The sequence below is a fragment of the Dendrobates tinctorius genome, unplaced genomic scaffold (genome assembly GCF_039654945.1).
Source record: "Dendrobates tinctorius isolate UK_male_01 unplaced genomic scaffold, ASM3965494v1 ptg000351l, whole genome shotgun sequence".
NCBI classification, from domain to species: Eukaryota; Metazoa; Chordata; class Amphibia; order Anura; family Dendrobatidae; genus Dendrobates; species Dendrobates tinctorius.
In genome coordinates this window covers 2,182,776-2,201,553 of record NW_027362017.1, presented here as the reverse complement: position 1 = coordinate 2,201,553, position 18,778 = coordinate 2,182,776, and the positions used below count along the sequence as shown (strand labels likewise).

The 18,778-nt window shown below is 43.8% G+C and overlaps 1 protein-coding gene across 1 annotated transcript in view; it reads left to right on the top strand.

Annotated features, from left to right (window-relative positions):
* The window catches only part of LOC141075418 (venom factor-like), a 397,441-nt gene that overhangs the window by 359,366 nt on the left and 19,297 nt on the right, over positions 1–18,778 (top strand). The window contains exons 34-36 of the mRNA XM_073562451.1: positions 3,281–3,368; positions 3,513–3,602; positions 16,677–16,782. Of these exons, the coding sequence (XP_073418552.1) occupies positions 3,281–3,368; positions 3,513–3,602; positions 16,677–16,782 (284 nt within the window). The remainder of the gene's footprint in view (positions 1–3,280; positions 3,369–3,512; positions 3,603–16,676; positions 16,783–18,778) is intronic.

The following is an 18,778-nucleotide window of genomic DNA, read 5'->3' as shown; positions in this document are numbered from 1 at the left end:
CTGTTCTTCTGGCGCCTCAAGGGTTCTGCCAATGTGACATGGCACCCTAAAACTATTCCAGCAAAATCTGAACTCCATTATGGCCCCTCTTCCCTTCTGAGCTTTGTACTGTGCCTCAAAAGTAGTTTTCAACCACATATTATTGGTGTACTCAGAAGAAATTGCACAACAAACTTTGGGGTCCATTTTCTCCTGCTATCGTGGATTTTTTGTAGGATTTTTTTTTTCTTTCTAACAGATCAACATTGCAAAATTCTGTGAAGCACCTGGGGGTTCAAGATGCTCATCACACATCTAGATAAATTCCTTAAGGGGTCTGGTTTCCAAAATGGTGTTACTTGTGGGATGTTTCCACTGCGTATGCAAACCAGGGTTGCTCCAAACACGACATGACGTACGCACACAATTCCATCAAAGTCTGCATTCCAAAACGTTACTCCTTCCTTTCTGAGCCATGTAGTCTGCCCAAACAGTACTTTCCTCCACATATAGGTTATCGGCATGCTCAGGAGAAATTGCCCAAAACATTTTGGGGTCCATTTCTCCAGTTTCCCTTGTGAAAATAAAGAAATTTGGGTCTAAAGCAAAATTTTTATAAATAAAGTTAAATGTTCATTTATTTCCTTACACATTGCAAAAATTCCTGTGAAGCACCTAAAGGGTAAATAAACTTCTTGAATGTGGCTTTGAGTACCTTGAGGGGTGCAGTTTTTAGAATAGTGTCACATTTGGGTATTTTTGTCATATAGACCACTCAATGTCACTTCATATGTGATGTGGTCCCTAAAAAAAATGGTTTTGTAAATTTTGTTGGAAAAATGAGAAATCACTGGTCAACTTTTAAAACATATAACATCCTAATCCTAACAAAAAAATTATATTTCAAAAATTGTGCTGCTGTAAAGTAGACATGTGGGAAATGTTATTTATTAACTATTTTGTGTGACATAACTCTCTGATTTAGGAGAATAAAAATTAAAATTTTGAAAATTGCTAAATTTTCCAAATTTTCACCAAATTTCCAATTTTTTCACAAATAAACACCTGCCCTATCGAATAAATTTTACAACTATTATGAAGTATACAATATGTCATGAAGAAATAATCTTAGGATCAGTGGGATCCCTTGAAGCGTTCCTGAGTTATTACCTCATAAAGTGACACTGGTCAGAATTAGTGATGAGCTAGTATGCTCGTTGATTGGGTTTTCCCGAGCATGCTCGGGTGATCTCCGAGTATTTGGAAGCGCTCGGATATTTAGTTTCTGTTGTCGCAGCTGCATAATTTGCGGCTACTTGACAGTCTGAATACATGTGGAGATTCCCTAACAAACAGGCATTCCTCACATGTATTCAGGCTGTCAAATAGCTGTAAATCATGCAGCTAAGGTGACAGAAACTAAATCTCCGAGCACTTCCAAGTACTCGGAGACCACTCAATCATGCTCAGGGAAACCTAAGCAATGAGCATACTAGCTCATCACTAGTCAGAATTATAAAAATTGGCCTGGTCATGAAGTTGAAAACAGGCTTGGGGGCTGATGGGGTTAAGTAATTCCCCAGACCACAGCCTAAGCCAAATTCCTGACTAGACCTCTTCATTTAGTCATCACTCTTCATTCTTGAGTCCTTTTCACCTCATGCTTCATCACACACTGGCTTGTGAGATCCCAAATCAGATCCAAAATTAAACTCAGACAAGATACCAATATTAGGTCGGGGTCACACTTGCGAGAAACTCGCACGAGTCTCGCGTCTCAATACCCGGCACTGCCGCCGGCACTCGGGACCGGAGTGTGCGGCTGCATGTATTTCTAAGACGCTGAGTGCTCCGGTCCGAGTGCCAGGTATTGAGATGCGAGACCCGTGCGAGTTTCTCGCAAATGTGACCCTGGCCCGGTCCAGACCCTAAACCAAATCACTGATCAGACCTTTTCATTTAGTTGCTATATTTCACTCTTCACCTCCTGTCATTTTACATGAGCTTAAAATTAATTCAGATTCCAGATTAGACTTCAAAATAAATGAATTTCCCTACTAAATCCCAAACCAGATCCTTGACCAAATCCCTTTATTCAGTCACAATTTTTCACCTATCTTCCATTTTTTTTGCTTAGTGCAAGATGCCACACCACACCTTTAGTCACCAGGCTAAGCTTAAAAATGTAATTACATTCCAGACCAGACCACAAGAATTTATCCAGACCAGATATTTTTTTCCATTCCGAACGTTGAGGTGCTACACCTGGAATATTTATGCCCATCAGTTTTGAATTCAGTATATGCGTTGGGAAGTCATTAGATATAAGAGGATCTTTCAGTGTTTCTCTTGAATTCCATTACAAATGTAATTGCCAATTTACTTCTGCTGTGAAGCCCTTCGTCCACCTACCCTATCGACATCACTCACTTTGCCTTCAAATATAAAACAAACACACAGGGTGAAAGTGGAATAAATGGCCAATTTACTAGAATAGCAATATATATAGTACGATAAATATAGAAATCAATATCAGAAAAGTTTCAAAAACGTCTGGCAGGTTGTGTTTTTTTGTACAGTTTTGGTAATCCTCCCAGACACAGTGTATTGATGCAAGAGGAAAAAAAATACCCCAATGGTGCTTTATACCACCATCACAGTTCCTCAGGAGCGGGTTCTATGGGAATCTCAACCTGTGTCTTACCTTCAAGGATGACTTAGCCAAGTGTGCTACACTGTACGTCCAATGGAAACTATTCAAAATAGCTAAATGTACTAAGCAAGACCTCCAACTGTCATGACACAAGAATCATAACCAGAAGATAAACCTACATCTACATCTCCACCTCCCTCCACTTCCAATTTTATTCTTCCATTTGACTTCAGTAGACACAAAAGCCATTTTCTTGGGTCCTAACTCACAGAAAAACCCAGTCATGTCCAAGTTTTCCCTAGTCTGTGAACTAGTATGTACCCTTACTTTCTTTCTTGTCTTATAAAAGGTGGCAAATTGCTCGGACTAGATTTATCATCTCACTTGTACGACAGGATGTAATTACAGAGTTTTACATCTGAAAGAATTGGGGACTTTACGTCCATTTGGCTGGATTCTCTTTGACAGCATTTTTCATTTCACACGTTGTAGCTCAGCTTCAAAAAGTCAACAACACACCTACATAGAAAGGGAAATAATGAGGTTCTAATATGTATAATGTCAGATTTTGTATACCTAGACCTTAGGGATGGTATCAAGATGTATATATATCCAAAAGCCACTAACAAATGCTTGGGTTGTCCTCAGACACCTCCAACCAGAAGATGCCACTATGTCCATCATTGATGTTTCCATGATGACTGGATTTTCACCGGATGAAAGAGACCTAAAAAGAGTGAGTAAAGACGATCAATGGAAAGGATGTTGATGAAGTATTGTAGGCAATCTTCTTCTTCGTGGTTTTCTTATCTGCAATTCACGGTACATAAATATCAGGGCTGTTGTGTGGTCCTAACCAGAACATTTTTCTCCTCTCCAGCTTAAGAATGGCGTGGACAGGTACATCTCTTTCTTTGAAATTAACAAAGGGGCATTTGATAAAGGAGCTCTAATTATCTATCTAGATCGGGTGAGTAGTCAATCCTATTTGTATCACTTGAGTGAAAAAGGAGGATGTTCGAAATGGCAGGAAATTGTTTAAAAACATTTAATAATTGTTAATCACCTGATAAAACCACTACCACTATGTGGGCCTCTTCTCCAGGATATCGCACCAGTCCTGCATCAATCTTGTGCATGATTAAATTGTTCAATTATAGAGCAGTGATTGCCTGCAGCGGTTAACTGACTGATGTGATGTCATCCTTGCAAGACCAGCTTGGACCACAGAAATTGACCTAAAAAAATGCATAGGATTTAATGAATGAGCATTGAGTAATGAGCAGCTAGGCTACCACCAGGTGGCAGCAGAATAGTCAGACAAGCCAGGTCGCTACCAGAGAGTAGCGTAGTACCAAGGGAAATCCCAAACACAGAGTCAGAAGAGCACCAAAAGGTCAGCGCCAGTCCGTAGCAGAAGTACCAGAAGGAAGAGACAGAATCAGGTCAGAGCCAAAGCAGAGTCGAGTACCGGGGAATCCAAACACACAGGGACACCCAGAGTCGGGACGGGTAAGAGAGGAGTGAATAGACATGGGCAAAGACAGCTAAATGCAGCAGGACAAATCAGGGTTTCACCAGAGCCAGTTACACACGCCGTAGACAGGAAATAACTGGCACTGCCTGCAGAATGCAGCGCAGCGAAATAGCAGACCTGACACCGGAACAAGGCAGAGAAAGTTAACCCCTGACATGACCAGACCGATAAAGGAGAGACAAGACCCAAAACCCAGTCTTGATCATGACAATGAGGATGTCATTAGTCATTCACAGGTTTTCTTCTCTCAGTGTCAAGGTCATATTTTAAGAGAAGAGAAAGCAAGAATGCATCACCAGATGTTTTTAAGATTTTCCATCAACCATAAGAGTAGTAAGTCATCAGCAATATATTTCCTTAGTTGTGGTCCTGTTCTTCCAGAACTATAGCACTATTAAGTGCTTGGGATATTTTTGACCTAAGAAAGCAGATATTCAATCACGCTATATATTTTCTTTGGGATAAAGGCACAAAATTGAATGTAACATTTGAGTTGCCAATGTCCGAAGATTTACTTTTAATGACGTGGGCTGCCAAAAGGAACCCATGGATAAGGTGTTCATATACCTCTCCTTACTTCCCAACATAGAGTGGGGAAAGAAGCATTTAGTCAGCCACCAATTGTGCAAGTTCTTACCCTTAAAAAGATGAGAGAGGCCTGTAATTGACATCATAGGTAGACCACAACTATGAGAGTCACAATGAGGAAACAAATCCAGAAAATCATCTTGTCTGATTTGGCAAGATTTATTTTCAAATTATGGTATTGCTCTTATCACCACCACCTCCACAATCGTCCACAACGCCATCAGCCTCCTCCTCCGAGGCTACGACAACACCACCTCTTTTGGAGCAAAACACAATAAAATATTATTTTTCAACCGAAAAGAAAGACCAGGGGGAAACAAGGAGGAAGAAAAACAGAAATAAAATAAAAACGAAAATAAATACCACTTTCATAGAAATGAGGTGTGAGTATAAAAAATCAAATAAATCACAAACAGTTAAGATTTTTTCTCTTACTGAAGGAGAAAGCTTCTTACTAAGTAAAGGTCTAAAATTTTGTCCTGCGCAAAACAGCAGTGATTTTCAACTTTTTCTAGGCTTAAATAATTTTGTGAGGAAACTAATACTCAGCAGTAGAGTTGAGCGAAATGGGTCTAAAAAAATTTCAAAAGTCGCCGACTTTTGGCAAAGTCGGGTTTCATGAAACGAAACCCGACCCTAGGATGAGGTCGGCCACGAGGTCGGCGACTTACGCGCCAAAGTCGAGTTTCAAAAGTTTGTTTGGCGCTCTTTTTCAGCCAATCAGGATCCACGGACACTGTGGGCAACGTGATGACATAGGCAGGGGTCACCACCATCTTTCAGAAGGGCATGCAAGTAATTGGCTTGCTTTGGTGGGCGTCACAGGGGTTATAAAAGGGCGTGCACGCCGACCGCCATCTTACTTCTGCCGATCTTAGCATAGGGAGAGATTGCTGCTGCTGATTCTGTAGGGAGAGCGTTAGGCAGGGAAGAAGAAAAAAAAACTGCTTCTGCTGCTAGCGATTTTGCCTGTACAACACACCAGTCACTGTGTGTGCAGTGCAAGGGGAGGCTATATTGTGGTGGATCAGCGGTGTTGGTTGTTAGGCTGCCTTCTAAGGCTTCCTGACAGCTGCATTGCTGTTTACCCACTGCTCTGAAAACTGCTTTTTTAAAAGCAATCCCAATTTTTTTTTGTCCTGCTGAGGTACTGAGCGTGCATTTTTTCACACCATACAGCGGTGTACGCTCCTCACACAGTACCGTGTAACGGCTGTTATCACGGCCACAGTGAAGCTATCTGTGTGTCACTCTGTGAGAATAAGTCGAGGACATATTCCGTTCTTACAGACCTGCACCTACTAGTTTTGTCTAGCTTTCAAACAGTTAAATATATTTGCTGTTTGATCACATTCAAAACTATAGAGAGACAGCGTGTGTCAGTCCGTATACTTAAAAAACACGGAGCTTGACAATTTTAAGTACACCGGACAGCCGTGTACGTGCACGCTCCTCTCAGTACAGTGTAACGGCTGTTATCACGGCTACAGTGAAGCTATCTGTGTGTCACTGTGGAAGGATAAGTGGAGGACTTGTTCCGTTCTTACAGACCTACACTCTAGGGAGATTCATATTCGGCCCAATTCTACATACACCTTGTAGTTTGTGATACACTAGCCAATTTCTGCCTGTGACATAACGCTCTGATATTCAGTGGGCCTCACACAATCCAAAAGTGTCCAGTGTCCACTAGTGTGTGCAGAAATTCAAAATCTCCCTTATCCTGTAGTCACTTTTTTCACACCTGTGCCATCGAGCCTGTGACATAGCGCTCTGATATTCAGTGGGCCTCACACAATCCAAAAGTGTCCAGTGTCCACTAGTGTGTGCAGAAATTCAAAATCTCCCTTATCCTGTAGTCACTTTTTTCACACCTGTGCCATCGAGCCTGTGACATAGCGCTCTGATATTCAGTGGGCCTCACACAATCCAAAAGTGTCCAGTGTCCACTAGTGTGTGCAGAAATTCAAAATCTCCCTTATCCTGTAGTCACTTTTTTCATACCTGTGCCATCGAGCCTGTGACATAGCGCTCTGATATTCAGTGGGCCTCACACAATCCAAAAGTGTCCAGTGTCCACTAGTGTGTGCAGAAATTCAAAATCTCCCTTATCCTGTAGTCACTTTTTTCACACCTGTGCCATCAAGCCTGTGACATAGCGCTGTGATATTCAGTGGGCCTCACACAATCCATAAGTGTCCAGTGTCCACAAGTATGTGCAGAAATTCAAAATCTCCCCTGTTCTATAGACACCTTGTACCTTGTTTTACATTACTATATAGTTTGTTGGATTTTGTCTACATTTCTGCAAAAAATGAGGAAGGCTGGTGGAAGAGGCCGTGGAATTGGGCGGGGGTTGGCAGCTGGTAATGATGGTGTTGGTGGTGGATCTGATGGTAGTGGCAAGAGCAAAATAGGACCGAATGCAGGAGGTGTTGAGCCTGCGTCATCGTCTGGCTCCATAAGGATTCGAAGGCTTAGTTTTCTAGGAGTTGGCAAACCGCTTTTAAAGCCAGAGCATCAGGAAAAAGTTTTGTCTTACATTGCTGACTCAGCCTCCAGCTCTATCGCCTCCTCTTCTGAAGTTGTAAAAAGTAAAAGCACTGAGTCGTCATTGGAGGCTCATGTTCATGAACCACGCCTTTCCTTGTGTCCTTCACCCCAACCAAGATTGAAGGATGACGCAGGCCATACTACTGATTACTCCATGGAGCTGTTTTCACATACCATGCCTGGATTATCAAGTGAAATGGTGTATTACCCAAGCCAAGATGAATCTGACATGGAGTGCACTGATGCACAGCCGCTGATAGATGATTCTGCTGGTACATTCACTCAGAGCACTACATTGTCCTCGCAGTGTACAGAGCCAGATTCTGACCCTGATGAGACTCAGGTGCCCCTTCCCGCACACTATACCACCATATACGGTGACACAGAGGATGGTGCACATGACATTGAAGAGGAGGTGATGGATGACCCAGTTGTTGACCCAGATTGGCATCCATTGGGGGAAGAGGGTGCTGCTTCCAATAGCTCAGATGAGGAGCATCCACAGCAGACATCGACATCGCAACAGCTGTTATCTGGCAGGCCCAGAGCACTCCAAAGACAGGTTCCAAAAATCAAAAGAGTTGCTGGACAGCTTGTCCAGAGGGTCAAAAGATCACAGCGTGCTAGGCCGCAAAATGTCTGCCAAAGTAGGAAGAGTGCAGTGTGGCACTTTTTTTAACAAAATCCTCATGATCAGGCCAAGGTTATCTGTAAGAAGTGCGCAAAGACCTTTAGCCGAGGGAAAAATCTGAAAAATTTGAATAACAGTTGCATGCTTAGACATTTAACCACCATGCACTTGCAAGCGTGGACACAACACCAAACCTCAAGTGCCACATGTGCAACTGATCACAAAGAAGGTAGTCAGCAACGCTACATTGTTTCTCCCACTGTAAGCCCACCGGTTAGCACAACAGCAAATGTTGAGGTGTCGTTGCAAGGCCACAGCAGTCAGGGAATCCCACTGTTATATCAACGAAATACTGAATCTAGGCCATCAGAAAGAACATCAACTCCATCACCATCATCAACCCTCTCTCAGTCCGCCCTGTTCACCGCTACTTCCACCATATGCAGCTCTCAAGTCCAGCTCACCCTCCCAGACACTATGAGTAGGTCAAGAAAGTACTCAGTCTCTCATCCGCGTACACTGGGTTTGAACGCCCACATTGCCAAACTAATCTCGTTTGAGATGATGCCCTATCGGTTGGTGGAAAGCGCAGCTTTCCGCGAACTCATGGCCTATGCAGTACCACGCTATGACCTACCCAGTCGCCACTTCTTCTCTCGCAAAGCCATCCCAGCCCTCCACCATCATGTAAAAGACCGCATTGTCCATGCACTCAAGCAGTCAGTGAGTGGAAAGGTGCACCTCACAACTGATGCATGGTCCAGTCGGCATGGCCAGGGCCGTTACGTGTCCATCACTGCACACTGGGTTAATGTGGTGGATGCAGGGTCCACAGGGGACAGCGGTGGTGGGACAGTGCTGCCTAGCCCACGGTATAGGAAACAGTTGGCTGTAGGCGTTCGACCCTCCTCCTCCTCCTCCTCCAGAAGCGAAAGCTCGTCCACAGAGCGCAGTCATACGAGCACTCCATCTGCAGCTGCCACTGTTGCACACGAGGTGTCCCCCTATCGAGCAGCTAGTGGAAAGCGTCAGCAGGCTGTGTTGCAGATGATGTGTTTGGGCGACAGACACACCGCCGAGGTGCTGGCCGAGTACTTGAAGCGACAAACTGAGTCATGGCTGGGCAGTGTACATCTTGAGGCAGGCAAGGTAGTTAGTGATAACGGCTGTAATTTTGTGGCAGCCATAGCCCTTTCAAAACTCAGCCACATACCTTGCTTGGCTCACTCCTTGAACCTGGTGGTGCAGTACTTCCTCAAAAATTATCCGGAGTTAACAGCCCTGCTCCAGAAGGTGCGAAGACTGTGCGCGCACATCCGCCGGTCACCTGTACACTCCGTTCGTATGCAGAAGCTGCAGCGATTGCTCCACCTTCCCAACCACCACCTCATTATCGACATTGCAACAAGGTGGAACTCCACCCTGCACATGATGGAGCGGCTGTGCAAGCAGAGGCAGGCCATAATGCATTTGTGGGAGGATACACGGCCAGGCACTTTGAGAGCAGACATGGAGTTGACAGGTGTGCAGTGGTCGAAGCTGAAAGACCTCTGTAAAGTCCTTCAGTGTTTTGAGGAATGCACACGGCTGGTAAGCGCAGACGACGCCATCCTAAGCATGAGCATCCCACTTATGCGTCTGCTCATGCAAACTTTGACGCACCTTAATGAGCAGGCGTCTGCAGCCAATGTTGATGAGGAGGAAGAGGAGGAGGGAATCCTTGATGACATTCAGCCATTGTCTGCTCAGGGACCTCTCCTGGACGAGGTGGAGGAAGAAGAGGAGGAGGAGGATGATGATGGGGATGATTACTTAGGGGAGGAGGATGCATCTCGTGGGGTAAGTGAAAATGTTGGCGTGGCAAGGTCTGGTACAGGGTTTGTGCGTGACTGGAGGGATGTGGATTTGCCAGAAAGTGCTCCTCCAACCAGCACTCGCAGTGCACCATTGACACCGGGAACATTGGCCCACATGACAGATTATGCCTTGCAGATCCTAAAAAGGGACCCCCGCATTGCCAAAAAGATGAACGATGATGACTACTGGTTGGCCAGCATCCTGGATCCACGCTATAAAGGCAAATTACAAAACATCATGCCACAGGAGAAACTTGACCTAATATTGGCTAATAAACAAGGAACTCTGGTAAATCGGTTGCTTGAGGCATTCCCAGCACACAGCAGCGGTGATGGTTCTCACACGAGCCGTACGGGCCGGGGGCAGCTTGTCAGAGGTGTTCATGGTGCACACAGCAGAAGTGGCGTTGGAGACAGGGGTTTCATGACAATGTTGTGGACTGATTTTTCAAGTACCGCTCACACAACTGGTAATACTGCATCGATGGAAAGTGACAGGAGACAGCAGTTGTCAACTATGGTTACAAACTACTTTTCCTCCCATATCGATGTTCTCCCACACAGGTCATTCCCCTTTGACTATTGGGCCGCTAAACTGGACACCTGGCCTGAATTGGCACAATATGCCTTACAGGAGCTCGCTTGCCCAGCTGCAAGTGTGCTATCGGAAAGAGTCTTCAGTGCAGCTGGATCAATCCTGACAGAAAAAAGGACCCGTCTGTCAACCCAAAATGTGGATGATCTAACCTTCATTAAAATGAACCATGCATGGGTTTCCAAGGATTTTGTCCCACCTTCCCCTGATGACACATAGGGTGACAGAAAAATGGCTTGCTTTGGTCCACCTCTTCCTGGGACTTGACCTATTTCGCCATTTTCATAAGCTGAATGTCCAACATCAACATATGCCACTTTCTAAAACTCCCTAACTGTGCTGCCTCCCCCCCATGGCCGGGGTCACCACCTAGCGCACGACACCGTGCGAGTGCCGTTGCCCTGGACAGGTGGGTAGGCCAACTCTTGGGCGTGGGCACTGGCACAGGGTCCCTCATAGTGCAATCAAGTGTCTCTGACGGTGGTGGTGCCGCCGTACTATGAGGGGCCCAGTGCCAGTACCAACGCCCATGAGTGGGCCCCCCCTTGCTTGGCAGGGCCCCAGCATTTGCAATCTTTACCTCTCCCTGCTCCTCCGCTGTGTAGTCTGGGCCGTCAAATCCATACTGTGCCTGACACTGTCTGAGCCTGCCTCCTGATGTATTGACATATATTTTGAATGTGTACGCTATCCATACATGTTATCCGGGGATACGGTACTCTTTCTCACCTTTGTGCAATCGCGTGTAATCCATACTGGGTGTGAGAACGGCTGGCGAGCTGTTAAGCATGCTACAGCACCTGTGGTTTGCACACGTAAGTTTTTCATTTTTTCAGGAATGACGGTTAGGCCTAATTCCGGAACTGCGGTTGACCTGCACTTACTGGGAAATCATCGTTCGCGGGTAATAATTGTAATCAGTGATCCCCATCACTAACGTTGTTCAGCGGGTTATCTGCACCTGTAAGCGACAAACGCTGGCCTTTTCAGTGTAGCGCACATGCAGCCACGGACATGTAAGGGCATGACACACCAGTTATTGGCCAATCTCATGTGCCAGAGCCTCACGTGTCCCTCTAGTAAGCCGGACTCGGACCGCGGGGCATGACGGAGTCTCGTTCATTAACGGAATTAAGCTTGCAATGTGTGCATCTTTTCTGTAGCTGGCATGGTTGAGGTTTCCCAGGTGGAGTCGAATTTAACCGTAGGCTCCACTCCTGGTGGTGCCCTTCTGGACATTCCTTTAAGGTTCAGCTTTGCAACCATACTGCCCACGTAAAACAAACACTTTGCCTTCATGAACGCTGTTTGGAGGGTCATGACTCGTGGGAATAACGCCGCCCAATCAGTTAACCTGCTAGAGAGATCCTTCGTTGCTCCCAAGCATGACATCACACTCCCTAGGAGGAAGGTAATGCCACTGTGGCGACCGTACTCCTGGGGGCGACACAAGTGCACTGATGCCCAGCCACTGCTCGATGAATCTGCTGGTACATTGACCCAGACCACTACATTCCCCTCGCACGCTACCCGGCCTGAATCTGACCCTGATGAAACTCAGGTTACCCTTCCCATATACAGTTCCATCTTACACGGTGACAAAGAGGAAGCTGCAGATGAAAGTGCAGGTTCGGCCCACCCGCCATCAGACACACCACTGTACTATCAGGGGCCCTGTGCCAGTGCCGTCGCCAACGAGTGGGCCCCCCCTGCTTGCTCAGGATCACAGCACTTGCAAGGTTGAAATACTGTGCAGTGAGATGGAAGATGGGGACGACGAGGAGTCCAGACTAGTACAGGGATTCCCTAGCGAGGAGACTTATTTGATTGTTTTCAATGTTGGGACAGCAATTTTTGGGGAGCACTATACTCTGGAGAATGATAGATGGGGCCCACCATACACTGGAACATTCCAAAGGTGGACATCAGACACTGGAGCAGCATTTACAGGGCCCATTATACACTAGAGCATTAGAAATGGGGCCCATTATGTTTGGAGCATTATTTGGGCCCATAAGACAGTGGAGCTTCATCCATGGGGACCAACATATACTGTAGCATTATGTGGAGCTCATCATATACTGTTTCAAACATTATATGGGACCAATGATTCTGTATGGAGAAATAAATGGGCCTCGTCATGAGATGTAAAAAGTGAAGTATTTTTCTTTGTACTATACCGCTATTTCTCTGCCGTATTGGAGCATGATGAGTTGTGGTATGTGTTAAAGGGGCGCTCTTTCGCCCAGGGCACATGAAAACCTGGAGCCAGCCCTACCCCCCCACAACTTTAGCCAAATAACCCCCATTTTTCAGTGCGTAACTTGTATTATGAAGTTAATTAAGGTTGACAAGCTTAAGTAAGAAGAATTGATGCTTTTGGCATTCAAATGGGCACTGTAGGTGTGTTTCCTGTCCTCCTCTCACTGCCGACTTTTATTCCCCATTGACTTACATTGGGTTTCGTGTTTCGGGACGACCCCGACTTTTCCCTATAGTCGGCCGATCTTGCTCGACCCGACTTTTGGAAAAGTCGGGTTTCACGAAACGAAACTCGACCCTAAGAAACCAAAAGTCGCTCAACTCTACTCAGCAGACAAGTGATGAAAAACTCACATGCTGAAACCGATATGACAATTGAAGATCCTTTCAGATATCGGGATGTGAGACCTAGCTCTAATTTTTACCCCCTTCACCATAGGGGACATTATTTGAATATGTTCTACTCCTAGGTGGCAGAAGATTTAAAAAAAGTGGTACTGCTCAAAAAAGAGATATCAATCTCACAAGAAAAGAGAAAGAAGCATTGCAATTTTTACAAACTAATGAAAAAATCATGATTAGACAGGCAGATAAAGCGGGGGTCATTTTACAAGATACAGATGATTATGAGATATAGATGATTATGTTAAAGAAGCATATAATATTCTGTTGGGCAACAAATATTACACACTGTTTGATACAGATCTATCACCCCGATTGGAGCTAGAATATTTACAATTGATAAGCAAAGCTTACAAAGAAAAAGTATTAAAAAAAGAAAAATGTTTTTTCACCAACTCTGCATCAACTAGAGCAATATTTTATCATCTTCCAAAAATTCACAAGAATTAAAAAAAAAACCACGACGCCCCATTATATCACTCATAGGATCCCTAGCTAGCTCCCTATTACACTACAGTATGTAGATCACTATCTACAGGAGTTCATCATCCAACTTCCCTCTTATCTGAGAGATTGGGCACAACTGAGTAAAGAGACAAGAGAAATTATATGGGAGGAGAATTATTTATTTACAACACTAGATGTCACAGCGCTTTATTCCAATATCGGACACAAATTAGGACTATAATGTGTAGAGTTTTACCTGAACACAGATCCTACCTTAAAAAAGGAACAAAAGCTTTTTTTGCTGGCAGGTCTGCATTTTATATTAGCGCATAACTTTTTTATGTTTGAAGATAAACTATACCTGCAGAGGCTTGGGACCGCAATGGGTTCTTGATTCATCCCAAGTTCACAAATATGTTTATGGGGCATTTCAAGACCCTATCGTCAATTATGTCAGATGAGTAAAAAACATTTATTAAATACTATCGCAGATTTATTGATGATATTATCATCATATGGAGTGGTACGGAACAGGAGGCTATACAATTTGTGAGAGGACTTAATGACAATGAATGGGGCCTTACATTCACAGCTCATATTGCAAGTGATAAAATTATATATCTAGATTTTGAATTATTTCATACAGATTGGACTATCATGAGCAAAACACTTCAAAACAGTTGATTGACATTGGTATCTCTGCTGTCTGCAGCAAGTCTTTCTAGCTCTACCTACAAACATGCGGTTTCGGCTTGCATGCATGCAGTTTCTGTATCTCGATCTGCTTGTCTCAGCTTTAGATGCCTGTCTCATTCAGCAAAAGAGGATCTTGCTTTGGCTGCTTCGGCCTCGGCATGAGCGACAGCAGCGAGCTCTGCTATTGACGACCTGCCAGAACTTGCTCATAACCTTGTTTTGAGTGAGGATGTGCTGTTTCGAGACATTGTGTGTTTAGCTGCGTATTACTGAGTATATTAGCGGGAAACAGTCTATGTGCAGCGGCTTCCACTTGGCGGGAAAGATGAAGCACTTGTTGGCAGGCTGCACTCTCGGTACTTGTGACTGTATGGCGGCCTCTGCAGTACCCGCAGGCAGTGCGGTGTGGGTACAAGCGGCTCCTTAAGTCATATTCACTATCGCAGGCGTCTAGCATCTGTTTTACTGTTCTGCCTTCATACACATTGACACGGTGTGCACTCTAGCATACAGCATAAACCACTGCTCTGCCTTCCAAATAAGCAGACTGTTCTCTGTAGTCTAACTTGTTTATTGGTGAAGAGTATAGAACATGCGGTAAAACTATAAAGAATTACAGGAGGCATTCAGTGTGATGCAAACTTTACATAGAAACACACAGATGTCTAATTACATCTACTGAGCAGGCTGCTGTACAGTAAATAACATCTCTGTACAACACTGAATTGCAAGAAAAGATATTAACCTTACCAGATATGCTTTACCCGGATAGCGAACTCAAATAGGAGAGTTACAGGAGGACAAGTAAACAACGTGCATCCAATGATTTACACAGAAGAAAATGGCTTCTTCCTCATCCTTCTGTTAAAGACACAGGCTGTAAAGCTATTTAAGAAACAGCTATAAATTCAGCCACCACTAGATGGTGCTAACTAAACCAGCACATAATGCAAACATATTCGCCCTATATTCAGAGGGCAGAACACCCTCCCTTTCTCATACTGGGAAAGGGCTATATAGCAAGGGTCAAACTAATTACAGAATGGGAGGAATAGGGCTTAGCAACAGCACATGTGAAAAAGACTTGGGTATACTAATAGATCACAGACTGAATATGAGTCAACAGTGTGATGCAGCAGCAAAAAAGGCAAATGCAATTCTAGGATGTATTAACAGAAGCATTCAGTCTAGATCACGTGAAGTCATTATTGCCCTCTACTCCTCTTTAGTCAGACCTCATCTGAAATACTGTGTCCAGCTTTGGGCGCCACATTTTAAAAAGACATCAACAAACTGGAGCAAGTTCAGAAAAGAGCAACCAGAATGGTGACCGGTCTGCAAACCCTGTCTTATGAGGAAAAGTTGCAGGATTTGGGAATGTTTAGCCTGCAAAAGAGAAGACTGAGAGGAGACTTAATAGCTGTCTACAAATATCTCAAGGGCTGTCACATTGTAGTAGTATCAACTTTATTCTCATTTGCACAAGGAAAGACTAGAAGCAATGGGATGAAACTGAATGGCAGGAGACACAGATTAGATATCAGGAAAAACTTTTTGACAGTTAGAGTGATCAATGAGTGGAACAGGCTGCCATGAGATGTGGTAAGTTCTCCTTCAATAGAAGTCTTCAAACAGAGGCTGGACAGACATCTGTCTGGGATGATTTAGTGAATCCTGCTTTGAGCAGGGAGTTGGACCAGATGGCCCAGGAGGTCCCTTCCAACTCTACGATTCTATGATTCTATGATTTTCTCCATACATCTGAAGAAGACTTCAAACTGCCGAAACGCATTGTGCATATAGTTTTTATTTGTTCCTTATCAGTTGAATAAAATTTTATCTACAAGCAACCTGAAATTTCTGCACCTTGTTTTCTCTCGGTGGCAAAGACATCGCCATTCACTGGTCCTCCTGTCTGGTAACAAAATGATCAAATCTTTTAAATCTAAATCTCTGGAGTGAACAGAGGAAGTCTTTAATTTTTTTTATCAGGTCTCAATCCTTGATGGGAAGAACAACGTGCCATCATGACCATCTTGCCACCTTATTTGCTTTAGAGATTCATTAATTTACTCTCCAGATCAAATTTTGGTCCTGTTCCACCCTATCAACATCATAGAGATCCCAAAATTTGCTGTGCAGTGGACAGAAACCTACATTAATACTGTATGGAAGATTTCCCCCCCTTTGCCTTTGCTGCAGAGCTGATGAACATCCTTCTGATTATTTTGTGTTGAATTCACTTTACATTCATTAGGTTTATCTTTACTGCTTTATTACTTTATTTATCTATTTATTATCTTTACTGTTTTATTATTTTCTCTAATAGTATTTTTCTATTATATTGTACATTTTATTTTACATATCTCTGCTGTAAATGAGGCTGTGATAAATTAGAGGCTTCCATTTTACATGGTGGCCATGGCTGGGATTTCGTGGGGACTGTGACCTACAACTTTCTTTTTTGATCCTTGCAGGTTTCACACACAGAGGAGCAATGTCTGAAGTTCAATCTTCACAAGTACTTAAACGTAGGACTTATGCAACCTGGATCTGTCACAATCTATGACTATTATTCACCAGGTAAATCTTATACATTTAAGGAAAACGACGAAAAATTAAACTCTCCAATTCACAATGGATTGCCAAGGATAAAGAATAGTGATGGGCTAACCCGAACAGTAAAGTTCGAGATCCGTACTGAACACTTACAGTACTGTTTGGGCATGGACTTGAACATGGACTTGTCTAGGAAGTCCTCCAGGACGTATGCGTTACTGTTTGGGTTCGGTTCCCTGAACATCAGGTGTTTCCCACGTTTTAATCTGCATGACATCACAAGAAACCCTGGTGGATCTGATCAGCGGTAAGATTATTACCGCCGGTTAGAGGGCTGTGATTCCAATGCTGTCAGATGAGAGAATGATTGAGCGTAAAATGTTTACTGCTGGTCACATACAGTTGTGGCCAAAAGTATTGACACCCCTGCAATTTTGTCAGATAATACTCAGTTTCTTCCTGAGAATTATTGCAAACACAAATTCTTTGGTATTATTATCTGCAAAGGCATCAACATAGAGTTTACAGGAGAAAAAAAGAGGCATTCAAAGAAAAAAACATGGTCCCTGCAGTCAAACATGGCGGAGGTTCCCTGATGTTTTGGGGTTGCTTTGCTGCCTCTGGCACTGGACTGCTTGACCGTGTGCATGGCATTATGAAGTCTGAAGACTACCAACAAATTTTGCAGCATAATGTAGGGCCCAGTGTGAGAAAGCTGGGTCTCCCTCAGAGGTCATGGGTATTCCAGCAGGACAATGACCCAAAATACACTTCAAAAAGCACTAGAAAATGGTTTGAGAGAAAGCACTGGAGACTTATAAGGTGGCCAGCAATGAGTCCAGACCTGAATCCTATAGAACACCTGTGGAGAGATCTAAAAATGGCAGTTTGGAGAAGGCACCCTTCAAATATCAGGGACCTGGAGCAGTTTGCCAAAGAAGAATGGTCTAAAATTCCAGCAGAGCATTGTAAGAAACTCATTGATGGTTACCGGAAGCAGTTGGTGGCAGTTATTTTTCCTAAAGGTTTTGCAACCAAGTATTAGGCTGAGGGTGCCAATACTTTTGTATGGCCCATTTTTGGAGTTTTGTGTGAAAGGATCAATGTTTTGCTTTTTGCTTTATTCTCTTTTGTGTTTTTTCATTTAAGACAAATTAAATGAAGATAATAATACCAAAGAATTTGTGATTTCAATCATTTTCAGGAAGAAACTGAGTATTATCTGACAAAATTGCAGGGGTGTCAATACTTTTGGCCACAACTGTAGGTGTCAGCTGATGTGAGTACTATTTCCATCAGCCTGAGTCTCCTGTGACTGATAACAGTGATAGCAGGTGCCACTGATGGGAGTATTCACTAGCCGGTGCCTGCACTATAAGTAAATAATAAAAAATGACGTGGGGTCTGTTCTACTTTTGATAACCAGTGCAGGCAAAACTAACAGCTGCGGGCTGCAAGCCTCAGCTGTCAGCTTTATCGTGGCTGTTTATCAAAAATAGAGGGGTCCCCACAACATTTTTTAAAATAATTTTAATAAATCACAGCGTGTTTGACAACCAGCCAAGCTAAAGCATATAGCTGGGGGCCATGAATACTGTCCCCCCAGTCTAAAAAAAAGCAGCCCACGGCCACCCCAGAAAAGGCGCATCTATTAGATTCACAAATTATTCTGGCGCTTTGCCCGGCTCTTCCCACTAGCCCTGTGGCAGTGGCTAGTGGGTTTCATATTTGTGGGGTTGATGTCACTTTGGTATTGTCAGCTGACATCAAGCCCAGGGGTTAGTAAAGGAGATGCATCTATAAGACACCTATCCATTACTAATCCTATAGTTATATGTTAAATAAAAAACACCCAGACTAAAGTCCTTTATTTGAAATAAAAATCCACATCCTGTTTTACAAATCTATTTAAAAATAACAAAGTTAGAATGAGTCCTAAGTTTTAGAAACCAGAGGTGGTCCCAGAGTTGGAACCAATGTCAATCTAAAACCCCTAATTTCTGTAGAAGGATGTTAGAGG